Source organism: Pelecanus crispus, chromosome 2 (genome assembly GCF_030463565.1).
Source record: "Pelecanus crispus isolate bPelCri1 chromosome 2, bPelCri1.pri, whole genome shotgun sequence".
Classification (NCBI taxonomy): domain Eukaryota; kingdom Metazoa; phylum Chordata; class Aves; order Pelecaniformes; family Pelecanidae; genus Pelecanus; species Pelecanus crispus.
Genome location: NC_134644.1, coordinates 1910837 through 1938183, shown reverse-complemented (window position 1 = coordinate 1938183; position 27347 = coordinate 1910837). Strand labels below are relative to the sequence as shown.

Below are 27347 nucleotides of genomic sequence, written 5' to 3'. Positions count from 1 at the left end.
CTCCCAGGCGTATCTCGGAGCCTGAGGACCTGCCATGGACTCTGATGCATGGGGTGACATGGGCACAGCCCCACATGGACCTGTCCCATGGGGAGACAGGGCTGAGCCAGCCCGGTGTGCTTCCACACAGGCCTGTCGCAAGATACATGCATCATCTGCCACTTCAGGCTAAGGCACTGAGGGACAGAGACCCAAAATATTAAAACAAAAAAGAAAAACCAGAAACCTGTCCCCACCAGCATTTGGCTTCCTTTCTTCTTTTCTCTCTTTTTTTTTTCTCCCCCTTTTTTCTTTAAATTTAGTCTCTAGATGAAAGCCTTTCAGAAAGAACAGGAAACCTTAAAATTTCTCTCCTACGTACACAAATATTACATTTCAGCCATGGTGGGCAGCCTGATGCCACCCCAAAGTTAAACCTGGAAGGGGATGAAGTGAAATTCCCAGCCATAAGCCATCAGACCTGATTTTTTTTTTTTTTTTTTTTTTACCCCATGAATTAAAAGCCTGTCTTTCCCTGGTTTGGAAAAGGAGATGGGACATTTTGTGGGGGAAGAGAGATTTTTACACAAACCTGTTATTAGCAAAGGCCATCGGCAATCCTTTCTCAGAGTCCTAGGTGTTGCAGCTTGCCTCAAAATGGCTTGTTTTTTTAATAAATAAACCTATTTGCTAGGGAAAGGGGTTATTTTTAGTTGAGAAGCCGTGCGTATTTACCTAAGGTGTGTGGGTTGCGCATCTCAGTTTATGGCTTCATTGTCCCTAAAGGACCTATACCCAAGCCCAGGCTCTCTCTGGGCTTGCAGAAGCCTGGGATCTGCTCCTGGTTTTCTCTCCAGAGGCTCAAGCATCATCTCCTGATCATCCAGCTTGCCAGGGTCTCCTCAGAGCTTGTGAGTAGCCTCAGGTGCCTTAGAAGTTAAGGGAGACAGAGGCATCCAGGGCACTTAGGATTTACCCTAAACACCCCAGACCTCTATAAACCTGTATCTTCTCTTTCTGCCTTCCTGTTTCTGTTCTGAGTCCTTGTGGCTCAACGATGCAGGGCCAGAACGTTGGCCAAAATACAGTCCTGCAAACAACCAAACTGTCCCTTATTAGCATGCTCCCAGCACAGTTTTGGCCTGGGACAGCTGCCACTGACCCAGTGGACACCATCCAGGAGCCAGCATGGACCAGGAGACCTTTCAAGATAGCAGCACAGACAAGACTGTTATTCTGGGATGTGCATGAGGGGGGGGATCAGATTCACGGATATGAGCCATACTGGACCTGAAGGGCCTGCAAATGGGCTATGGTCTGCTGTATTAACTAGTATAGATGCCATCAGTGAGTCTTGGTCAAGCCTGGGTTTTCTCATTGCATCTGTGGTTCTGGGATAGGTCAAAAGAACACTGAAACCCTACAGAGAGATGTCATCTCCCACCCAACTCATCCACCACAGCTACCATTCAAGTCAGCAGACTGTGATGACTAGCAAGGTCTTGCAGCATGGCTACTTGCCAGTCGTGCCTGAATTAGAGCTAGCAAGAGATAGGAAATACCAACAGCTGGCCTCTACCTGCAAAGGTTTATGAGCCAAGGGCTTCCAATCCCATTGAGAAATGTCTGCTGAGCAGCTTTATAGGTCTTGCAATGCACAGGAGGAATGGGTCTCAGGAGTTATGATAGGCATAAATGGTCCATGTGTTAGATATGTAAAGTAACATGGAGAAAGGGTGAAAAACAGTGCACAGGTTGGCTAAACTGCAATACTAATGATCAACCTTATTTCTACGCTTATTTTAATGATTGATATGACCAACGCTATCCCCTCTCAGAGGGAGATCTGGAGGGGTTTGGAAGGACTAGATGTACTGGAATGAAGACAGAAGGCTGCCTGGGCTGAGCCAGGCCAGTAGGGGCAGGTCGGGTGTTACCGGATGGGAGGTCGAAGGCGATATTCCTTCTTTTGGGTTGTGAGTGCAGTGAGCGGAGAGGCAGCATGTGAAATGGGCTAGCGATGGAGCTGTGGAGCTCTGTGGAGCTGTGTCATGCCAGCAATTGTCTGGTAGCAATCACAACCTTGTGACTTTCCCATTCTGCCTTGGGGTGAGTAAAGACACATTGTGACTTGGAACAGCCCCTGGCCCACGCGTCCTTCCCCTCCAAAGTCCAGTTCCTCCAGGCCTGAGAATGCAAGGGGTGTTTTGCCCACTCAACACCGGTGTGCAGGCCAGCAAAAGTCGCTGAGTATTTACAGGCAGAACCTACATCCATCCAGCCCCTCTCCTCACCCTCCCCTCATGCTGGCCAGCACACAGTACCCCCCCACACAGAGATGTTCAGAGACGCGTGCACTGGCACAGGACACACCGTGCACAATTCCACTGAGAGACACTGCAGCACTGTGTCCCCAGCTACCTGTGCAAATGCCGTCGAATGCACGCGGATCACAGAATCGTTTAGGTTGGAAAAGACCGTTAAGATCATCCAGTCCAACCATTAACCCAACACTACCAAGTCCACACTAAAGCAATTAAGGGTAGACTAGACTGTGCATCTTTCCCCACAGACACGTGCTCCCCCTGCATTGCACAACACAGGTCAACAACAGTACACACCCCTTCCTACAGACATACCCACCTATAGATTTATACATATACATGCGCAGGCACTCATACACACGTGCTCTGACAGCCAGGTTTGAAATGCATCTGCAACACCAAACACCCCCATACAGAGGCACTGGCCCTCCAAACCTCCCCTTCTCCCCCTCCTGTCCCAAAATGCTGGGTCATATTTTTTTGGTTGGTCCTCCCTGCCTGTTTCCAATCCACCAAATGTCCTTCCCGTAATAGAGTGACCACAATTACACACCGTATTCCAAATGTGGTCTCCCTGGTGCCTTGCATGGTGCCAGAATAAGTCGGGCTGATTTATATTCCATACCCCTAGATAAACACCTCGAGACCATGTTTGCATTTGTCCAGCTGCCAAGCAGCCTCGCAGATGGTTTTAATGTGTTCTCCACATGCATGTACCACTTGCACAGAAATCGGATTTGAGATGGGGGGGAAGGAAAGGAGGGAGGAGGCAAGGGAAAAGTAGCAGGCAGGAGAGAATAGCCCTCATTGCACCCTGGGGACACAGTCTGAGTGGTGAGCAGGCATGGCCCAAATATGCCTCTCCTTTCCTCTCTCTTCCACCAAAGCAACCTGCAGCATGCTGGGATTTCTGACTCGGCTCAGGTGGGCAAGCAGAAACAACAAAAGAGCAAAATGAGAGGTGCATGTGGCGCAGCCCTTTCACAGAGCACTCTGTGACTGGCCTTTCTGCCTTCAAAAGGCAAGTCCCGCAGCGCTGACATCAAACAGAGCATTTGCTTGCTCCTTCCTGAATACCACATTGGCTTGTGATAATGACTACAATTTCCATGCCCGAAGATTTCAACCCTCAGGGGCTAAGGAGAGCTGCAATGCACATCTGTTCTAAAACTACAGTAATCTGTGCTCCTGTAACTACTCTGTAGTATGTACTACTGTAAGGGAGTATTCATGATCGTCCAAGCAACAGGGAGATGAATGGGTACACTATAATAGTAACCTTCAGGCACCGAGACACACACCCTGCCTGGAGGATTTTACAGTCTAGCCTTAGAAGATGGGCAAAGATGGCCTATGATAAAATGGCATGCAGAGAAGTAAATCAGATTTTCTGACTTATACCTGGCAGGTTATGGTATACCTGGCCTATTGTGCTTGATATGAGAGGAACATGTCATTCAGGGCATTTCGATGAGGTGTTGGTAACTTCTAGTTAGATGGTGAACTGACGCATTTCCACATGCTTCGTCTTCTCAAAGTGCTTATTTCATGGTGGTGGTATGTCCTCTGCAGAGCTGGATGAGGACGAGCTGTCTGCTGGTGACCTGAGTTCACGCCCCAGCACAGCCCTGGGAAAGCAGTGGGTGAAAGTGGCATTTAGCATCATCTCCCCAAAACATGTCCCTCAGACTGAAGTCTGTATTTCAATGAGGGCTTTGTTGCCTGAACCCTTGGGCCTGCCTTCAGCTGAAGCTGAGGACTTGAGTGGGCTGAGAAGTAAAAACCAGCGTTATAGGAAATGCATCAGGAAACTAGAGGAGGTGACCCTCGCTGGTGCAAGGATGTAGTGGTGGAAAGAGAGGCTGAGCTCTGCTGTGGCTTAGCTTGTCTTGAGGAAGTGATGAGCTGGGGGTCTCAAGACCAAGAGATGAGAGCACAATTACATACGGGAGCTGTGTTGGTGTCTTTGTACCTGGGAAGGAAGGAAGGAGTAGTCTGGACTGTTTAGGAATTTGTCTTGTCCTTGGAAGCGATTGCCTCCAGCCTAAGTAAGATGATTTCTGAGATCTGGAGTGGAGGTAGGTAGCCAGCTGGAAAACTGAGGTGTCTTTGGGAAGCACAGGGGACTCTGCTGATCATGAGACAGCAGCATACAGAATATTGAAGTAGGATGAAGATGCACTGACCTGTCCCAGTGCAAGGATGGCAGCAGAGCTCAAGAGTGCTACACGCAGAGGAAGCTGTGAGTGACATGGTGCTCTCCTCCTAGCCCCATTAATGCCGCAGCCTCCGTCTGCTCGAGTGATACCACCTTAAAATCACTCAGGGACATGAAACTTACTGACCTCATCCCAAACATGACTTATCCAAAGGATAGAAACTCTCTCTTAATTTCCACTATAAGCTTTGCTCACTGCCACTTTTCACCTCTTTATTTTTGCATCATTTTCCACTTTGGTAGCTCATCTTCATTCATACTGCTTACCAGTAGGATGAGCAAAACCTTCTTTCTCATTCTCTTTTGTTGGATTAAGCAGACTAAGCCTTTTATCCTCCTCCAGGGACGCCAACAAAATCTTCCCACCCTACCAGTCCTTCCCTATTGCTGGAAGATTTTTTCTTTCTGTTCCTTTTCAACAAAGGAACTTATGAGCTTTTCCCCAGAGAGGTTATTTTGTTTGACCAGTAGCAAGGATGTCTCAGGACCTGTGAAGCTTCTTCTAACTACTATGGGATGAAGAAACAAAATAAGTCTTAGAAGACAAAGCTTCAATTCCTGCCTCAGTAGTTGACTTTTACCAACCTCACTTACCTGCCTGTGTTAGGTTTGTAGTCAGGGAGGGTGGTGGCCACTGATCTTCACTTTTTCCACAAGTACAATCGCCCCGTCTCCCTGAACTCCTATCAAATTATGGAGACAAGAAAGAGAGACACCAGGATGAGGCATCTGAGAGGTCTCTGGAGAAAAAAAAGTTTCTTGCCTCACTTCCAGCTACTCATGTTGTCCTGCAAGACTAATTTCTTCAGCACTAAAGTGGTCGGTGATGTCCTCTAAATATGAGAAACTCCAGTGCAATTCCTACCTTCCCTGTCTCCATCCATGACAGTTATGGCTCTGAATTTGGAGGAGCTTCACCCACATACACACAAGCAATATCCTCCATTCAGCATTGCCTGAACAACTGACACACATCCAAGACACTTAAGATGCGGGATATGTATGAGATTTACTTGTTTTCTTAAATGTTTATGAATTCCTTTTGACTTACACCTTCAGTGAATCCTACTATTTCTTCCAAGGAAAGAAATGTTTTACATTCCCAGTTCACTTGGAACATGCAACTTCATGTCCCAAACCTACTCACCTGTATCAATCCAAACAGCATATTTGGACCCTCAAACTATTTTTCATCAAAAAAAGGAATTTGTCAAGAGCTTTTCAATCAGCATTTAGAACAAACTGGTTCTCTTCTGATTATTTATGCTTCTAACTATTGTTAACAGTGTCTCAGGAGAGACTGACTTATTTTTAGCATGCCAAAAGCACACTACTTGCAGGTGGTGGGGGTTTTTTTCCCTAATGACAGCTTATAAAAAAGGTTGTAAAAATGGATTTTATTTTTTATCTTAAAGTATAGCCATCAGGAAAAATTGTCAGCTTGTGGATGTTTTTTAGTGTTTTCCAGAAACTCTTCACCATTTTTCAGATTTCTTCTTGTAATTCAGTGTAGATCTCTTTTGAGAAATGACCAGGAGAAAAGGAAAACAAGAGAGAGAAGTCAAGTTGTTAGTACTGTTAATATTTTTATCAACCAAGAAAAAAATGTTTGGAGGAAATATTTGGGAAAACAAACAAAAAGAAAAGTCTTGTTTGGATTCCAGCACAATATCAATGGAATTTACGATATTTTCCCTCCCCATTTTATTATCAGCTCAGTTGTTAAGTGACCTCTAGAGTGAGTAAAATAGGAGAAAGTTGGAGGCAGAAGATGCAGAATTTGGTCCCTGTTATCACATCGGTGGTCTCAAGCTGGTGAAATTAATGGGAAAGGTGCCACATGGCTGTAGAGACCAGAGGAGACTGGGGGTAAAGTGAGGGATGAAGGTAGGCATGTGGGGAATCACAGAATTGTAGAATGCTTTGGGGTCAGAAGGGACTTTTAAAGGTCATCCAGTCCAACCCCCTTCCATGGGCAGGGACATCTTCAACCAGATCAGGTTGCTCAGAGCCCTGTCCAGCCTGACCTTGAATGTTTCCAGGCATGGGGCATCGACCACTTCTCTGGGCAACCTGTGCCAGTGTTTCACCACCCTGATCGTAAAAAATTCCTTCCTTACATCTAGTCTGAACCTACCCTCCTTTAGTTTAAAACCATTACCCCTTGTTCTATCAGAAGGTCCACAGTTTGTCTCCTTAGATGGGAGGAATGGAGGTATTAGAGATGGGAGTGAAAGAAGGGTGGTGGGGCTCCTGTCTGGGACAACAGGCATTGCATAGAGGGGAGAAACAGGTTTTGCCTGCATTAAAATCCAGGAATGTGAATCCAACAGTCACAAAGTGTGGCTGGTCCTGACGTCAGTCAATATTTCCATTTGAAAAATGAGAGTTTCAGTCAATGTAGGAACTTCTCAATTCATTCTGCAACCAGAAGGCCCAGGGGCACCTGGCTTGACCTGGCTCTTGTTTTCCCCCCCTGCAGCTCCCCCCTGCCACAAACTAATGACTGCAGTCCCTCTTCCCAGCCCAATTCCTCTCCACTTCCCCTCTGGTGCCCTGGATTGGCAAGAAACAGCCGTGCTGTGCCTAGTTTTAAGCTATGCACGTGCCAGTTGGCTGGTCAGCCAGCAAAGGCTGGTTGGCCAGGTGGCAGCTGCCAAATGTTCACCTGCCCTTCCCTCTACTAACCATCAATCATCGCAAAATTTGCAGGAAGGAAATAATGACAGAGATGTCTTACCCCTCCCTCAAATTGGGCTGAAATGGTTTTTCCAAGCATGGAGCGGGGAGAGAGAGGCAAGGGATGATGAAGAGATGGAGAGGAGGTTAAAGAGGTTTCTCTGTGTTGTGACAGTTCACGATAACGACGGCAGATTCATTTGCGTCTTTTCTTGGGAGACTCAGATGCTTTCTGAAGATTGAGTCCCACCAGATCCTTATCAGCTTTAATGAATCAATTCCACGCGTCAATACACAGAGGCACAGAAAGATTTCAGATGCAGTGAGAGGCAGCAAAGACGACCTTTTTTCAAATTTCTAAGGCGGCTGATGGCTCCCCAAATTGTCCACCTGATAAAGCAGCAGTGCGGAGGTGTCCCAGCACTGGTTTGCACTGTGTTTCGTGCACTGAGCCATCAACGCTCTGCTTTTGGGGAGGATTGTGGGGATCAAAGTGCCCAAAAAGAAATAATCACATACTCTGTCATCCAGAAAGCATCAGTTTTCTTTTGAATGAGTCCACCACAAATGTGTGTGTGTGTATGTTTACAGCATGAGGAGGACGTAACCGCCAGATACTTTTCCACATTAATATTTTCTGGGTAAATATTGCAGTATGATACTAAATGAAACTACTTATAAGTGAAGGCTGACCTTTGCAAGTCATTCTGAAGATCTTAAAAAGTTGAAGGTTTTTCTCTCAGCATTTCAGAGCATGACATTCGGATGAATTTTTTTCTCCTCAGTGTTGTTTCTCCACAGCTTTCATTTTCAAGTTTACCCAAATTTATTTATTTTGTAAAAAGTATTGGTTTTATTTTAAGTAAGACCATTTTGAGGGCTAAATGAAATCTTTATTTACTTTCTTGTCTGCGAAAAAAAACCTCAGAGACAATAACATTTTGTCCTAATCCAAATTTTGTGGGGCACTTTTTTTTCCTGTCTCTTTTGATCCAGAGAACCAAAAAATAAATAAACTGTTTTTCACAGTGTAAGTAATCCTGCAACACAATGAGCCAAAGGGAAGGGCTTTCCCAGTTTTCATGAATAGGAAATCTAGTATTATTCTTCCTCTAATGTGACTTGAAGCAGAGAAAATGCAATAAACGTCTTCCTCCTTTATATCACACTGATGTGGAGGAATTTCAGCTCCTCTACTCTCACTCCCAGTTAATGCTTTAGAAGATAAGCAGTGATTATTCTGGTCCCTTTCATCAGCGCTAAATTAAAGATAAGAAATCAGCTGTTAAGCGATGAGTTTTTCTGCTGTTTTTCATGTCCTAAAATACCAGCAAACGGAATTGATCACTGTCAGCTCCAGCCCTAGAGGACACCATACCAGCCAAAGGTCTTTAAAGCAATCCTGGATTCTTATTTAATCTTGTGAAAGCCAATTCATTATAAAGGAGAAATTGCTGTTTGGTTGAAAGATTGCTAAGGCACTAGCTTTGATACTAATGAAATGTGCTGAGATCTTGGCCATCCTTATCATTTCTTTACTAGTAGAGCTCTTTTGCAGATAAGAGCAGGCTGTTCCATTTTATTTTGATTCGCATGTAACTCCTCTCTGTCAGACGCTTTCTATGCTGTTGATAAACTCCTTCACGGACTGCCTTTGGTACAGAGGGCAGACACTGGGCAGATTCACCAGTTTTTGCTTTTCACTTCAAATACTCTACTGCAGCTGGATTTTAACCAGCAGGTACAGTTAATACAGCCCAATGCAAAGGTGTAGGTAAGAACCAGGTTAGATTTAGGTGCCTAGTCCTTCCTCGGGGACTGGAAAAGCAGCCCACGTTGAACATCTATGTCTGAATGAGAATTTGCTCCCTTGTGGGACTGGGAGCTTATGGATCAAAAGCTGCAGAAACGTGTGCTTTGCAAGCTGGAAGGATGTAAGAGGTGGGGATTGGGGTTTGACTTCCCTCTTCGTAAAGCAGTGTTGAAAATGAGGTCAATCACCACAGCTTTCAAGAAGCCTGGAGGATTTCTCAGCCCATCCAAACATGGATAAGTTCTGGCTTTGTCCCTCGCAGATGATGAGGAAGTTGAGACTGCCGGGAGGGTGGGCAGCCCATCTCCCCAGGCAGTCTGCCTCCATCGCTGGTATCCCAGCTGTCTCAGAGGCTGGTGGCAAACCCTGTGGGCTGCAGAGCTCCGTCATGACCCTCTTAGCCTGCATACTCATGTAGGACGTGATGCTGGAGCCCTCAAATGATTGGCTGGTACCTCTGTTTGCGAAGAGAGAAGGTCGATTGAAGACCTGCTTAATTACTTCTCAAATCCCGGAGGATTGCAAGATGACAATTAAAAAACTTTAAATATATACTTATATGCTTGCCAATTTAAAAAAAAAAATGTTTTGCGAGAAAAAGCTGACATAAAATGTGGAAAAGGACTTTTTTCTTGGTTTGTATCTCTGCTTTTCCTTGCGCTAAGCACATAAATCACGGATATCTGCAAATAAAGTAACATACACAGAGGGAAGAGGGAGATCTGTGTATGGGGGGAGGCAAGATTTCTCCTTCAGGGCTATTTTAGCTTTCTTCAATGAACAAAAAGGGAGAACAAGGATGATTTAAAGAAAAATCCTGTAACAACCACCCCACCACTCCCTTCTCGAAAGGTTAGGAAGTAGCAGTGAGCCTAGCAAAGCGGTACAACAGAGAGAGACAAACAGTTCCCAGGATATTTGCATTCCTAAGGCAACAGGGCTCATGTGATTTCTCCACCTGCCCATTCTCCTTCTGCTCTTTTGATGTCAACCTGTGACTGAGCGAAGGGCAGAAATCCTAAACAGTGAGTAAGCAGGGGGGGAAGTTGGGAAAAGTCAGCCACTGTACGCTGTGCTTGGCAGCAGGCGACTGGTCAATCAGCACGCGTGCGCTGCCGGCCAATTAGCACGGCGAATTTGGGCACGGCTCCAAATCAATCAGTGCATGACCTGCATCTTGCCCCATGATGGCATCACAGGGAAAATGCGGGGAGAGGGAAGCTGGGACTAGTGAAGTCATAGGCGATAAGGATGGCGGGTGGGAAAGGATGCAAATCTTTAGGGAACAGAAATGCCATCGTTTCACTCCTTATGAAGCCAGGTAATGAAATATTCTCTATTTGTCGTTAGAAATATTGCCACAGACACCTCTCTACAGATTCTTGCTAGTCTTAGCGTTACTGAAAAGCGCACCCAAATTCAGGCACACAAGTGCATCCGAGAAAGCAGCAAAGCATCGTGGTGTAGCATAGCACTGGCTGATGTAAATAATGAGTTAAAATTACAGCTGGATTTGGAGTAATGGTCTGTGGGCATTAACTCAGAGCCAATCTACTCTGTGGGCAAGAGTACCTTTCAGGGGAGCCTGAACTGGTAGCTTTGAGCCTCACAAAAATGTAGCCACAGCACAATCTAGCTCCTTAGTAGCCTAGGCTCAAATCTGTGCTGCCTTATCAAGGCTGTACCCTGCCAAGCTCTCTTGGGCATCTCCAGGTTACCCGTTTATCTAAAGCATCCTGAATGCTCAAGTCCTCCTGTTGTGCACTGTTCTCCCGCCCCATTTTCATTTCTTCCAGCCCACAAGGGAAAACGACTTTCCAGATCATTGACCCCTCTCAGAGAGTGCTCAGCTATTATCCCATGTCTGACCATGTCCTTCTGAAATAAAACTTGGGAGAAGCTGCACCTTCTGGAGCTAAACACTAAAGAGAAAATTGCAATGATGCCTAAGAGCGGCTTTCTTGAATTCAGTGACAGTGGTGTTGGCTTTTTCACGGAGAGCCTTCTCCAAACGGTGGGGCATCAGTGTCACCTCTGCAGTGCCAGTGACTCCTCTTTATCTTTGTGTCTCTTCCACAGATGGCTTTTGTCTTCCTGAGTGGGACGGTATTGTCTGCTGGCCTGAAGGCGTGCCAGGCAAAGTGGTGGCTATGCCATGTCCCGAGTACATTTATGACTTCAATCACAAAGGTAGGTGCCGTCCTCAGAATCAGCAGAGCCTGGTAAGCTGCAGCAAGGGGAGGCCTGGGAGTCAGAAAATTAGAAATCCTCTTTAGCATCCCTTTTTTATCACATGGTGACTCCCTTCCAAGCAGGAGTAAAGCCAGGGAAAAGGAAGTCAAGAAACAGCCACTATTTTTTTATGCTGAAAGAAAAGCTCTGGTTTAACCTAAACAATGACTACTTTCCCAGCTGCCCCACCCAGACTGTAATGGAGCGTTACAAGCACCGATTACATGCTTACAACCAGGTAGTCTTGCAGCGTTACAAACCTGTATTTGTTTGATGCCACAAACTTTGTGTAGCACTAGAAACCCACAAAATATTCTTCCAAATGATATTCTTCACTTCACGGGTTTGTTAATTCCAGCCCCTGATGTCTGCCCAGACCCCTACGGTGGGTATCTGAGAGCAGCGCTGGTGACCAGAACACACGAATTCCTCCCTATCTCACTTTCCCTCAGGCAGCACATTTCTTGGCTTGCTTGTGGTGCCACAAAGTCTGTGCATGTTTTCAGAAGCAATTGAAGTACACTCGCTCCTCAGTGTATTTTCAAAGCTAAAGCGTTCTCTTTTCTCAGGCAAAGCTGTGCACCCAAAGCCTGAAAAATTAAAGAATTAAGACTATATGTTCCCAGCAGAGCACTGATGCTGTTTTCAGAAAACAAGTAATGATATTCCAGCGCACCCTGATTACACATAGTCCGTCCTGCCTTTTCTGTAAGGGACTGTGAGCTGAGCCAGCCTAACCCCTGGCTGACAACCTCTCGCAGAGAGCCCTGCACGTGCACCTCACCTTAGAGGCCAGGAGGAACAGGCAATCCATCACTTTTTTCTCCATTATGCAACATGGCACGGATTCCCCGCCTCACTGATGTCCACTGGTCAAGTCAGCTAGCGTGGGAGTCGGATGAAGACCTGTAGATGCAGAGGTGTCTATAAAATTTCCCTCTGTAGTCACCGGACAGATAGATCTGTTGACTGGTTTCATCCCTGTTGACTCTAATGGGACTTTTTACACACAGCTCATGCAATGAACATCTGAACGTGGATGTTTTCATCTGCCAGCTGAATCCCAAGATGAACCTTGCCTTCTCTTCTTTCTCCATCATCATGAGGAGGGTAGCCATAGAAAAATCTATCTTGAGATGCACTGAATCTGTAAACAAAGAGCAGCATAATATAGACCACTGTTTATTTTCATAGGGAGAGACCCAACTCTGAGGATGATTCTGTGCTTTGGGACTTTTCAAAGCTTCTCTCCTTGCTTTGTAGACCCAATATCTTAACCTAAACGAAGTGCAACTTGTTATTAGCTCTCTGGTGTTTCTCAGCTAGAAAATTGATAAAGTTGCTAAGGAGATGGAAATTGTGTTCTTGCAGCTGAGCTTCAAAGCAGGCAGGAGACATCAGGGTTGATGGGGTCCAGCCTTGGAAGAAGTGTCTCCCATTCTACCAGGTCTAGTCCTGTTTACTCTGTCTCTCATTTCTCTCCCACAGGCCATGCTTATCGCCGGTGTGACCTGAACGGGAGCTGGGAGTTGGTCCCAGGCAACAACCGCACCTGGGCAAACTACAGTGAATGTGCCAAGTTCCTCACCAACGAGACGAGGGAAGGGGTAGGCAATTGCATTTGTGCATGGAGCATGAAGTGTTGGCCTCATCCAGGGCCAGCCTAAGGAGCACTGTCTCATTTAAAACCCTTGATGAGCTCTAGTTTGCTGCCTCCTCTTGGAAACTATGTCCGAGCTTGCCAAAGCCACATCTTTGTTATGATGGGGAATTATTTGAATTTGAAATTGCCCTCAAAGCCAGAAAGGGTTCCTCCAGCTGCCATGATCCCATTTGTAAAGACATCTTGGGGAAACTTGAAGCAGGCTCAGGGACACTAAGAAGCTGTTGGAGGTTGCTCCATGCCATTGAGACTCCCTCTTCCCCACCAGGCAATAATTTTGCTGCCACGTTGTTACAAATAATTCCAATGTTTATGTTCTTGTCTGTCCTATGGGATGTACAAACACAGAGCTAAAAGATGTGTCAATCGAATCAGTAGTAACCCTGTTTCTGTAGGTGATTAACAGAGAACCTCTTGGTTGAGAGGTATAAATTAAGGATCAGAGGTTTTATGGGATCCGTTCATTGGAGATGCGTGGGGACAAAGTCCTTTGCTAAAGCAAATTAACATGTAAGAACAGATCTTGAACTAATTTTGGTGGAGTCAGAATTTTGAAATAGGGATATGAGTCCAAAGTTAGAAAAGGGATTCATAGCACATGGGAGAGGGTTTGGTATGCTGGCGGGTGGGAGGGGGGGGAAAAGTATCTATCTATACATCAGATCTATGGGCCTTATTTTTACACAAAGCCAGTTGACTGGCAAAATCATAGCTGGCAGAAATCTCCTACCACTCTGTCTAGGTCGGAGCCCAGCTGGGGCTCTCTAGTGCTTCTGAATGTCTCCCAAGCTGAGTGCATCACAGAAGCAATTCCATGCTGCCATGACAGGAAAGCTGTCTGTGGAGTCACCTGAGAGGATGTGACCTTCGCGTTTTGTAGCGAAAGACATTTCCACCCACACGCTGCCGCTGCTCTATTTCTGTAATTTGCAAAGAATTTGGCAGAAACCTCTGGTTTCTCAGTGGTACTTGGAAGATGTCCTCCTTGGATATGGCATATGGCATTAGGGACTGATCATTTGCAGCAAGGGTTATTTTCAGACAGTTGGAGATAAAGATCTAACCAGAAGCCTCACAGTGGGGAGCAGGCTTGAAAATGATGCACAGTCCCTTTGGGAGAATGTTCTTAATTTTAAATCCAACCACAGGATAGGGTTTTTGTATTTTTTTTTTTTCTCAATGGTGAAGCAACATATGAATGAAGTTGTTTAGTGAGGAAATATGTTATTTGAGCATCTGCATTATATCACGCAGTCAAGGAACAGACAAGGTTGTATACACCAGGTACTGCTCCAGCTACTTAATAGAAAAGCGTGTTGTCTCAGTGCTGGACGACATTCGCTTTTAGAACAAGTTTGGTGGGACTCATCTTTTCCCAGTCCATGTAGTAGAAAGAACTATTTTAGCCCCAGAAGTTTCTGGGAAGTTTCTGGGGTAGGTGTTGGAGTCATTGAGAATCTTGCTCAGACTGAGAGCTTTACTAAGTTGCACAACCTCTTGAGCTCTCCGAAGTCATTGTCTCACCGTCCCACCTCTCTCAGCTATGTCCTCAGGTGGGAGTCATCTGCTACAGAGCTCTCCATCTGAACATGTCCCCTAGATTTCCCCTCGGGAAAGGAGGTCCTTTCTTTTAAACCTCCCATGCTGGCAGCTAGGACTTGGTCAAGGTAAATCAGTAGGGGAAGGGTACAAAGAAGAAGACAGTTGTCCATTTGTTACCAGCACAAGGAAGAAATAAAGACCTTCCATGCCCAGGCTGGTAAAAAAGGCTGAAAACAAAGTCCGTTGTCCTGGGTTTCAAGTCTTTGTCTGTGTCCCCTGGGTGTAGAGGTGGTCACTGCACAGACAGGGGACTTGGACTTTGCTTCCTACCAGAGAGACATTGGGTGAAGTGTCACGATGCAGAAGACTTCATTTTTATTCTCAAACTCTGCTCTTACGTGGAAAATTACTGCTCTTCATTACCTCTTTATGAGCTGTTTTAATAAACCGTGCCAATATTATCATCCTCATTATTCTGTACACAAGGCTTAGTCATCTTTTACCATGAGTTTTCTAGCTACACAGAGGTGAATTGAATGATATTTAATGGTAAGACAAATTAGACCCTCATCATTGTTCAGATTAAATGGACAACATGGTATTGCCTAAGTGATGCCTGCCCAGTGCAAAGAACGTTAGAAAAAATGGAAGTTTCCCCCAGCTTTGGAATTGTGTCTTGATTAACAAATGCTTTTCAACAGCATCTATTATTCATTATTATTATTATTATTGATATTAACCTTGTATTGACAAGAGGTTGCTTTCCTCAGTCCAGTGCTGCACTCACCCCATAGTGATGCTGCGTGCTGTCGTGTAGTTGCCTGGTTTTACCGTAGAGGTGGCTGCATTTTAGTGACAAGGGAAGCAATGCACATACATCCACTGCAGGTCTCTTGGGCCTTCCGGTATGAACAGCACTCTGGAAATAAAAGAGAAAAGGAGTGACCTTCTTTTTTTTCCTCAGTTGGGTGATAACTTTCAGAGAGCAAGGAAAGCCTGTTGTCTTTCATGCCAGAGTGTGGCTCTGAAGCGCTGGTGTTAATAAACCTTCCTTTGATTTTTTTCTTGAAGTAAATATGTCAAGAGATGTCAGAATCGGGGAATTTGGCAAGATAGACTAGTCGTCTTTAGGGAGAGATTGTTTTCTATTATTATTTCCCCCCCTGGGGAACAGCATCTTTGCGTCACCAGTAACAGCTGCATTTAACCAACATTTTGAGAGGAGATCGTGGGCTGACACCGAATAGGACAGCATCCGAGCAGATGTAACCAGAGGAACTTTTAAGAAACTATGCATTAGAAAGCATTAAGAAAAAAATGTCTGTCTGTGACTATACATATATCTGCATTGCTATCTCTAGAAATAGGCCTATATCTATAGATAGCTATAGATACAGATACACACACTTAAATAGACACCCACGTCCATGCGCACAAACACACATATATATGTCCATGTATGTTTGTTTAGGTGTGTAGTTTTCTCATTTTAGCCACTGTGGGATAATTATAAGACTGACCAAAGCAGCGAACAGAGGGCCCCAGAGAAAGTTTGTGTCTTTTGCTACCTTTTCCTGAACCATATAAATAGGATTATTTCACACAGAGCAGCACGGAAACCGCTTTCTGAAATTAGCAAAGTATGCTAAAGCCATCAGAGCCAGGAGAATTAACAGCTCGTAACTGCCCAGTGAGCAATTGCTCTTGGGCTGTTTTCTAAGGGAAAATTAGCACTGCTGAAGGATGCTGGACTGACAGCCCTGAAGATTGATGTCCTCCCTTTAGCCAGGAGAGCAGGTAGGCTGCAGCTAGCTATTGAAGTATGTTTCCCCAAATACCTTGCAGATAGCATTCATCTTGCCATGAACAACTGTGTCTGAGGCACAGTCTGTAGAAGACAACTGTTTAGCAAGGGCTAGGAAGAAGTTTTGTGGAAAGGTGTCTTAGCAGCGTGTCAGGGGAAGATAAGACAGTTTTCTTTGTGCCTTCGGGCAGTGCTGAAAGCCACCGCTACACTGCAGTCTGTATGTATTCTGTCATATTCTGGTTTTACGATAACTCTTCACCAGTGCAGCAGCGACAGTGGAAAATCTTGTTCTCCCACTCCTTCCCCAGGGGATATGCATGGGCATCCCTCATCCCTGTTGCACCCTGGCTCTTCAGAAAGTCTCCCTGCCTCTGAACAGATAAGCTGAGAGATGTGTGGCTTCCCACCCCAGCACCCTGACCAGGCAGCTTTGCCTTGTTTATTTTCCATCCGGTGTTTAAAGAGAGACAGTAGGACAAGAGAAGGAAGGGGAATGGCTTGGCCGGCGTTCACTCCTTGAGGAAGGCAGTGTGGTTAAACACCAGCTGTTTATCTGTCTGCTCTGTGTTTCACATCACTGAACCACAAGCTGCTGAAGGTTGGGAGAGGGTATACAGCACTGCTATATAACCACTAGATGATAGACACGTAGGTGTATATATAGAATCATAGAGTCATAGAATAAATATATATATTTATTCTAAATCTGTTCTGTTCTTACGCTCTTCCCTAAGCATCTGTTCCTGGGCATGTAGGAGACAGGCAGCAGGGCTAAAAGGACCTTTGGTCTGGCCCAGGTTGGCCATTCTCCTTGCAGCTTAAGGTTCTTAAAATTAGGAGTCAGGGCGACCTGTCTTCTTGGAGCTCCTCAATCTTTGGATAAAACATGGCACACATGGGAAGTCCTGATGTGCCCCTGGCATTAGTAGGCAGCTTTTTAGGCAATTTGTCTCAAAAAAACATAGTAGCCCTTTAATCGTGGACCCCTTCCCTTTCACACAGCCAGCCAATAGCAGCACCTTCAGCATGGTCAATTTTCTGGTCACCTTTTCAGACACTGGCACGAGTAATGACATATTTTGCTCAATAAGCAGAAATTTCCTTCATTCCCATCTCCCCAAAACCAACACTAATGCCAAACACAGCTTTTTTTAAAGCAGGTCAAACCCATCGTGTTTTCAAGGATGAGCTTAAGGGTAAATGTGACCTACATCTACTGAAATCATGGGGAAGGGGAACATGAGCCAGCAACTTGGGAGGTTAGCTCAGCTTGGAAACCACCAGCTTAGCAAGATGGACCATCCTAGGATCTAACCTCAGCCCACCAATCCTGTCTTCATCTGCTACTGTTTGTTTATATCATGGTGGTTTTACTGCTTCCAGAGAAATCAGAGAGGCCTCGAGAATCCATCACATACCAAACACAATGGGAAAGGCACAGCGTGTTGCAGGGCTGCTTTATCTAAACTCCATTGTTCGAACCAAAAATCTTCCATGCTTGGCCTTTGTTCTTGGAGTTCTCTAGGGTCCTTTTAAAAGCTAACAACTTTGTGTAGCCTCAAACTGATGGCATAAAACATGTTTACACAGTGTATACTGAGTTATACGGATGAAACGCCATCAAAGTTTCATACGTTCACATCCTGAAAGATGGACAGATGTTTTAAAATATGCATAGGAATAAAAAAAAAAATGCGTCATTGAGATGTGTTCTTCATTCTTGCAAGCAACCTGCATTCATGCAGTCCTCATTTCATGCCTATAGGTTAGGTCTGGTGGGTTCCTGTAAATGCTGTATCACCCTTTAGTGTAGTGCTGTTGATAACAGTTTATGCCTAGAGTCTGCTGGGAAAGTATGATGATTTATAACGGCAACAGAATAATACTTCACACAAAAACACAAGGTTTCTCACAACACAACACACAGAGTCAGGTGTAGTCCCCTTGTACCCCATATTTAACCACTGCTGTCCCGTAGTAGATGCTTCAGGACAGTTTATGAAAGCTGGCAAGCAAAGAGTGTTCTTGTCCCCGCGTATAGCCCTCCGAGACCCTGGAGCTGTGGGGCATTCTCAGCACGTTGCTGTAGCATAGGATTTGGAGAACTTTTTCTCTGTTAATGTGAACAGCAGGTTTGGAACACATTTTGTCTGTGGCCTCCTGGATGTCCTGTGGCTATGAATACTGTAGATAAACTGGGCATGACATGGAGAAGCAGTATCTTTCATGAATACACCTATGGGGCACCCAAAAAGGCTCAGCGGGCTTCTGAGACATGGGTCCACTCCCACCCTTTTCCTTTTTTTTTTTTTTTTTGTGGATTGTTCTATAGAGCTCTGCTGACTGCAGTTAAAGGGTCCAATTTTTTGGCCTACACTTAGACACCTGGCACCACCGGAGATGTATTATAACCTACAGTATTAGCACAAGACTGGCAGATGTCTATGAGACCCATGTTCTTCTGGAACAGCATCTGGAGTCCACATGGATACTTGGATACAGGCATCTCGCACAGCACTTTGTGCTTAGGTGTAGGCAAGTGAATCTGAAGATCTCTCCTTGTTGACTATCATGCGAACATAGACATTCAACACACGTGGAGATGCACATTTACACATCTAAATTGGGGTTTCGTAGTCTGAGAGCTGACCCCAGTCATTATCCAGATGGTGGGGATCTGGTGCCTGCCACCTCTACAGACGAGGGGAACAGAACTCTGTAGCAAAAAGTCATGTTCAACACTCAATGATTTCCCTTAGGCTTTGGAAATCAGTGACTGTTTTGTGCCTTTTGCAAATATCCCTCCTCCCTGTCATTAAGCTTTTTTTAGTCACATCTTTTATTTGAAAAAAAAGACAAGAAAGACAGCGCGTAGAGCTAGTGGCAGAGGCTTTCTGGCATTGCTTATCATTCAGAGAAGTAAAATACTTCCCCTGCTAATTTCAAACATGTCATTAGCAAAATCTGAATCAGCAGCTTTGAGAAACTTTGCAGATACTTGATCTGGAAAGCCCTTACATATGCTTCCATCTTCATATACTGCTAATCCCACCCTTCAACATAGCCTGCCAACCCCTCAAAAGACCACTGGATCCATTTCAGCTTCATGACCTAAATGTTGCAGAGTCTTGCCATTGTCTCAAAAAAGGGGAAAGAAAAAGGAGATGTAAGGAGAACATTGGATACAGGGCACAGTGCAACGACACTCAGAATAGAGTTTGCCACCAGTCACCTAAAAAATACATGTCTCGGTCACCCACGTCCCTCCTTGTGACACTGGAAGCAAACAGGACACATGAACACCAAAGCCCTGAAGGCTTCATCCAGGTGCTGAAACATGGGCTATGTTTATGCCCAGAGCCAAATGAGCTGTCCTAGGCTACATGAGACAACTGCATGGGAACTGCAGATACAACATGGGACCTACAGGAAACTCATTCCCTTCTGTAGAAGCAGCTTGAAGCCAGACAGAACACTTGGATGTCTAAAATTATGAGACACATATAAAGACAACTGTATTGAGTCCTACAAGACCTCCTACCTGAGACTCAAATGGATGGGAATCACTATATAATTGCAAACACCTCTATCTGAGCTAGTCACCCTGGACTGCTCTTGTGACAACCCAGTCAATGCAGCTGGTGGCTGAAGCACCATCCTGTGATTAAAACAGGTGAACCGCAGCCTAAAGCACCCCTTCTTGCTGCTGGAACCTCAGGTAGCCAGCTCTGGTGGAGCCATCCACACCATAGACATCTAAATTAGAGGACCACATCCGCTATGACAATTTCCATGTACCCATAATAGAGTCTGAGGGAGCAGAAATGCCCTTCACGCCGACTGTCCTACAGCTGGCTGCAATGCAAGAGTGAAAGCACAGCCATGGTTTTGCAACGGATGGGGCCTCAAAACCCCATGCCTGATGCTCTGATGTAGCTCTGAGCTGTCGTGCAGAGGAAAGCAGTTTTCCTCTGGATTCAGATCAATGCAAATTATCTCCCCATTGGTGGAAGTGGACAAATTAGGAGTCAGGTTAAGCCCTGAGCACAGTATGAAAATGTAACAGCCAAGTGCTCTAAGGGTCACACACCTGGAAGACGTCCAAACCGCAGGGAGTGGGGAATGCAGGGACCCTTGCGGGAGGGGGGCACATCCAGCCCATGGATGCCCGTGGTGGCTACGTTTTGTTTATTTTGTTTTTTCCATGCGCTCTCTGAGTTCACGCAGAAGCCATCTCCAGCTCTGTTTTGGTTTCCTGTTCTCCCAAACCCACCAGGCTGCTGTGAAGTTTCTACCCTGAGGTCGGGCTGGTGGAAAGCTGAGATGCAAAGGGGAGCAGAGAGGAAGTCTCCCACCAAACCAAGAGGGAGGGGAAAAGGGAGATCTTGTTACAGGTTCAGCACGCAATACATCTGAAATAGCACTTACATTTTTTGCGGTTCAGCCTATTGTCAGTCTCTGAGTTATGGCTGGAGTGAGGTCGGAAAGGCAGGATCAGGTGGGCTAGGTGGCTGCGGACAGATCATTTCACCTGGCTGTAGATGATAGATGGCTGTGGTTTGGTGGAGCTTTGCAGTGTGTGGCCAGAGAGGATGGGGGAAAGGAAGTGCCTGGAGGCTGTGCATTGCCTGAGAGCACCACAGAGCGTGACCTAGAGAGGACGCATCGTGCATGATTTGATGGCAAGTCATTTCACCAACCCCAAAACCAGCTCAGCCCCATCAGAGGGGCCTCATCCTGCCCAGCACCCTCCAGAAGCAACCATGACTGGTTCAGCCATGTGAAGAGAAAGCCTCCAGAGCATTATTCTGCAGGCTCTGTTGGCAGGGGAAGGGGCAAGTTGGATACTCCTGAGGGAGATGGCAGACGCAAGAGGCACAGGAAAGCTGTAAGAGCCAGGAAGAAAGGGGGGATCAGATCTGTCCCGCCCCTTCCCCATCATTATCTCACCCCAGCAGGGCATGGGATGGAGTGGGCAGAGGGCAACATTCAAGGACACCACTTTTGAAACCCATGTTGCCTAATCTCCGTACTGTATTGTGAGTTTCACAATATTTTGCTGATAATCCCAGCCCCTGCCATCATAGATATTGAGGTTTTGTCCTTCTGATTTTCCTTTAGCTTTTTTTCAGTTTTTCTTTTTTTCCGTGCACGTGTGTCAGCAGTTGAAACAGTGAAGGATTACTGTAGGAGTCAAATTAAATGACACTGGTTAAAGTATCACACCTTTTAAACCAGGGTCTCATAGTGTGGCAAGGCCAGATTTTTGAAGGGTGGGTTGCCTCTTCCAACAGGTCAGTGGATGACCAGTGACGGTCAGTCTGTCTCCAGGGTGGATTTATAAGAGACATCAGGTAGAGCTCCTGCTGTAGCAGGATGGTCTAGTAGGTAGTGCACTGTCTTGAGACTATGGAGGTCCAGGTTGTGTCCATGCTTGGCCATGCATGACCTTTTTGGTCTTTGGTGAATTATTTAAACTCCCATCCATCTCAGCTCCAAAGAGAGGGTTCTCAGACCATGGAGGTGGTTGTTTCAGCTGGCAGATGACTCAATGTTTTGTTACCTGGAGGACCTTTCCTGATTCAGCATTGTCGTTTCTACTGAGCTGGGACCTCCCTTGTGCTAGGAGATGAGTGAGACCTGGAATTGCCTTTAGAGCTTTTTTTTTTTAAGCCCTGGGTAAATCCAGGTGTCACCATTCCTGAGGACAAGCAACCCTGGGAACTAGCAAGCATGAACTGCCCTCCCAAGGGCTGCCCTGTTGAGGCCTTTTGGAGAACCTCAACCTTTTGTTCCTGAGGCTTTCCCCAAGGCCCTAAGCACCCCATCCAAAACATCACCTTCCCTGAAGGCTGGCCATCACAACACCAAGTAAGATTTGTGGCACCTATGTCTGCAAGCAGGCACAGCAGTGTGCATGCATGCATGCATGTGTATGTCTTGGCAGTTCTGACTCAAGATCCTTTCAAAAAGAGGCCCTGTGGTTAATCAGAGGAATTAACCACAGCCTCCGAAAGCGTCCTGCCAGCCAATCAGCAGGCCCTTCCCAAGGCCATTGCTGCTACAACGGTGGCGTTGTCCGATAGGAACGTGGATCTTTCCGGTTAAATTTCTGAATGGGTCTCAGGGACGCTTTTGTTCAGCTAGGCATAGTAACGCCTCACAACTGCCGAATTACCAAGAATTCTAAACTTGGAGTGGGATTTTTTTTTTTTTTTTTTTTTTTAATTTTCACTATGGAGGCAAATGTTTTCCAGTTCAAAGAGGATTCCAGCTTGGCAGTGGGAAAAGTGCACCAGGCTTTGAAGGAAAGGAGCTTTTTTGTCTTTCCCCAAAAGCCCTTGAATCTGCTCACATTGTTTTTTTAGTGCCTGCTGCCTCCACAGATAGATATATATAGAGAGAGAGAGATAAAAAAATACGTACGTACACACACGCTAGATTAATATTGGCAAGCGCACCACTCTACCAATGGAAACCGCAAAGAAACATTCACATATCTGGGGATTCTGATGTAACAGGGCTGAGGTTTCGCATTCCAGGACAGCATTTCTAGCCTCAAATCAAAATCAGAGCTGTCATTCAGAGCCCAGCGTTACTAATGATATTGCAACCCAGCGGGTGGGGTGAGGGAAAGGCGGGAGACAGGGGAGGAGGGAGCGAGGAGAAAGATGCTGAATTGGTTGGTTTCTTTGGGGTTTATTTCTGATTTCAGCCGATGAAAAGCAGTACAAGCTAGGATAGTAGCAGGCATTTTAACCCTTTTCAGGCAGATATTCAGTAATTCCTGAGTTAAGCCGCATGCCCCAGCACAGGATGAAGAAAAGCATCTCAATATTTAACGGAAAACTCAGGGTTTCTAAGCCCAACTCTAAAGTATAGAGGGCCAAGAGAACTAAAACCTACTACAGGCTTAATTACGATGAGCTCTCCTCTGACAGGGCCTTTTCCAATGGGACTTTGGCAAGCTGAATTTGTGTCTGGATCAGATAACCACAGTCACAGGCTGCTTTTGATTTTAAAAAAGAAAAATAAATGCAGGTGATTTCTTCTCGTGTCTCGCAGCCAAAGTATATCTTCCCCATGTTTTCTGTAGTGGGTTGACACTCCACCAGCCTGGACATCAGTCATTCAGCAATGGTATGGCATAGCCTTCTGGCTAAATTTTACAGTTCCAGCAAAAATCCCAGGTCAGCGGGCATTTTGTTCAAGCAAAAGTTGCCGAGTGATCTTTGGATTTGGCTGAGAGTTTGTAAAGCGCTTTGGGTTCCTTTGGGATGAAAATGCTGCAAAACTCCCAGGCATGGGGTTAACCCAACTCCATCACTAGTCCCTTGCAAAAATCCTGGCTCCCCCCAGTCATTAGGAAAGATGAATACCACTTTCCAAGCTACTCTTACGTCAAAAAGCTGACATCAAGTGTGATTGCTAAAGGTTTCCCAGACCCAGAGCTGTACAACCCCAGCAGGTCTGAAAGCCTGAATCTCTGTGCCGCTACCACGGTTGTGTTACGATGCAGTAGGACGCGTTCTAATGTGACGCTATTTTTTCCATCATTTGTACTGCAGGAGGTCTTTGATCGCCTCTATTTGATTTATACTGTTGGATACTCCATCTCTCTGGGATCCCTCACAGTTGCTGTCCTTATCCTGGGATACTTCAGGTAGGCGGCTCTGTTTCTACCTAAGTTGTCACTAGACTGGAAAAGCCTCAGGCTTTCCTAAAAGATAAAACTGGGGTGGCATGTGCTTCTTCAGCAAGCCACAAGAGGTTGCATCTGTGCTTTGGGCTGTGTTAGTGTCACTTAGGTCACATGTCTTGGGGGATGGTGGGTGGGATGTTTAAACTTCTTCCGCTTGCCTGCAATCGAGTTTTCTAGACCACCTTTGTAGCAAACAGGAAGAGATTTGTCTCCCTTGGAGGACTATCTAAGGTTTTCTGTCCCTGTCACCCCTGCAGATGACTGGCTTAGGTTTAGATGGCTACTTTTTAGATAGCTAAGGTTTCCTAAGGGAAATTCCACTCTAAACCCAAATATTCAAGAAGGGCAGACCAGTTGAAGGGGACCTCAGTCATGTAAAAGTGCCGGACTGATTCCTCCAATCTCCCCGTGCTGCTGCTGTACCTAGGGAGCCAAAAATGACCACTCACCCTCCTAAGTCTGATTTTCTGCCTTCCCTTTCCACCACCAAGGAATGTAGACCCCTAAATAGCATTCTGAACCCACGTCATCCAGCCCTCAGACCTGGCTGTTGCATCTCCTCTCTGCTGTAGAGACCAGGGGAGGGGAGGGCTGGAGGGTCTTGCTCACAGCTAGAAGTTTGTCCTTTGGGAAACCATACCTGGGGAGCTGCAGGTGGAGCTGGGCGTGGAGTCCCGGTCCCCTGAGCCCCAGATTTGCCTCCCTTCGGCGGCTGGCAGCAACTTCTCCTAGCAGACAGCAGGACCCAGACAACAGCTGTGGAGAGAAATTCTCCACGCGGCAAACAGCCACGTGGTGTCTGCAGATGAACTTAGCAGCTCCCACATGCAAGCTCGAGCTAAGCCCCGGACACATACCGCTGGGGAATAAAATGTGTGGCCTTTGGCTCTGAAAGTGCTCAGGCCGCTCTGCAGTGAGCAAAAGGAGGTCAGGGGGATTTGTTTGGATAGCAGAGCACCCCAGCACCTGAATCTGTGACACACACGAGCCAAAGGGGACTGCAGACCCCTCCCGGAGGCACTTCACATGATGTAGTCCCAGGACCCATTCCAGCCACCACCATCCTGTCCTGTCAACCCTTACCCCCTCTTTCATTTCCCGCTGGTCTCTGGCAAGGTTGTTAAAATATTTAATGTCCACGTATGCAAGCGTACTCCTAGTTTCAGGAGACGTGCTCTCTCTTTCATCACGTAGTCGGAGCACCTCACTTACAGCTCAGACTACACGGACGACTATGCTAGAGCATCTTTGTCCCAAGGATCAAAGCAGAAACAGGGACCAAGCCAGATTTTATTCCAGATAACACATAATCCAGAGATTCATTGACTACATTTCAAATGCAGGGAGCAAAGCCCATCTTCGTTTATAACTCAGCAGTTCCATTTGGTGTAATTTGTATAATAACAGCACAGGAAACAACTGTTATTACTGTGACAATCCCTCCCAAAGGAAGAAAAAAAACCTACGGTGATTAATTTTTTATTTCCATTATTGGATCTGGGGATTTAAAAGAGTATAAACCCATTAACATATTCATGCATGGCTAGACAGCAACAGAGTTATAGAGGACTAACAGGTCAGTTAGTTCTTTCTTCTCCCCAAAGGCAGGATCACTCTTTCTAAAACACACCTCATAGATACGGGTCTAACCCATTCACACCTTACCATCCAGCTTTTCCCCAAAAAGGATCTTAAAGCGCTTTACAATCAGCATTTGTAGGGTCATTGCTGCCATTGCTGGGGTGGAGCCCGGAAACTGCTCAACGTGACCAAGCAATGGATAGTGTCTCTAATGGCAAACGGAGAAAACAGCCCAGCACACTATAGTTACTGCTGTAGTTGCTACTAAATTTGGAGTGGGCATGAAGATTAGGAGTTGACAAGGATCTCTGCAAGGTTTTTAGTGGCCACAAGTTCTGTAGCCTTTGTAGTCCATTTCCTCTGCACAAAGTGGAGATAAATGTGAAGTCTTTAAGCGCAGGGTTTGAGAGGGGTAGATTTGTTGGAGGGATGGACTTAACAGCGGAAGGGACACACACGGGATACACGCTTTGGTATCAGTGAGCACTGTGCATGTATCCTGCCTTCTGTCTGTACATCTTGGAAAATGAGTGCACGTCTGATGCACACCCGTTGCCCGTGCACTGAACACCAGGGCCGTGCTCATCATGCACACGCGCTGCACACAGGAATGCACGTGCCTCTCACTGCACACGCGCTGCACACAGGAATGCACATTCCCTGAACGTCCGCTGCACACTGGATGCATGCTCAGGGCACACACCCCGCACGTTGGCTGCGCACCAGCTGCATTCAGCCCACTCACGCTTCACACTGAACGCCCCTCCTACTGCCTCCAGATGCATGCGCACTGCACACACGGTGTCCTGCACGTGCAAACTCATCACACATGTACTGCACACATGCTGCATGCACACTACACTTCAGATTTGCACACACTGAGCGGGGACGGCGTATCACATACCCTCCTCCGGCTGCATGTACACTGCATGCGCACCATCCTCCAGATGTAGGCTCACTGCCTGCTGCATGCATGCTCACTACCCACGCCTGGTACAAGCAAAACGCATCCCTGTTTCCTTCCAAGATTTCCCAGTCAGAAATAAAGGAGCTTAATGAGTACAGGCACGGCCCTGTCCTAATGTAAAGTCAGCAGCGGTGTGCTGCAACCAAACCCTTGGTGTAGGCATTAGTTCATTTACCAGCCCCATGGGTGAACCGTGAGCGCAGGGCAGCAGTGGCACTAGGACTGCTTCCCCATGGTGGCACAGTGCTGACGAGCGGAGCTGGGGGTCTTTGGAAGCAGAGGTGACCCTGAGTCTGCCCGACAGATGGGCTAAACTACTCCAATCCTTCTCTGTCTCCTCCTCCAGGCGTTTGCACTGCACTAGAAACTACATCCACATGCACCTGTTTGTCTCCTTCATGCTGAGAGCCGTGAGCATCTTCGTGAAGGACGCAGTCTTGTACTCCGGGTCAGCTTTGGAGGAGATGGAACGGATCTCAGAGGAAGACTTGAAATCCATTACTGAAGCACCTCCAGCCGATAAATCACAGTTTGTGAGTATCGCCAGAGCAGCCGGCCCCTCTGGGCTTCATGCCTCTGTCCTCTCTGTTCAACACCTCGCCTCTTTTAGTTGGATTTTCCACCCTACTGTGGGACACCAGCTCCTCCCCTTTCTTCACCCTCCACAGCCTCTCCCCATCCTTTCCCACTCCCTCTCCATCCACCGGCCCAGAGGGACTGCCAAGCTCCAGAGCTAAAGAAGAGCTGTTCTTTGCGGCGTTCAAAGATAAAGCCAGGGTTGAGGTTTTGGTTCCCGCCTACGACTTCTATTTTAAACAACTCCCCTGATGCCTCCCAAAG

At 46.3% G+C, this 27347-nt stretch overlaps 1 protein-coding gene across 3 annotated transcripts in view; it reads left to right on the top strand.

Moving 5' to 3' along the window:
* PTH1R (parathyroid hormone 1 receptor) overlaps positions 1-27347 on the top strand; it is a 124274-nt gene that overhangs the window by 77371 nt on the left and 19556 nt on the right. For 2 of the 3 annotated variants that reach the window (XM_009482576.2, XM_075705861.1), the window contains 4 exons: positions 11093-11203; positions 12734-12852; positions 23826-23920; positions 26854-27040. In XM_009482576.2, the coding sequence (XP_009480851.1) occupies positions 11093-11203; positions 12734-12852; positions 23826-23920; positions 26854-27040 (512 nt within the window). Of the gene's footprint in view, positions 1-11092; positions 11204-12733; positions 12853-23825; positions 23921-26853; positions 27050-27347 lie in introns of those variants that run through there. The other variant, XM_075705862.1, reaches the window with a different exon arrangement.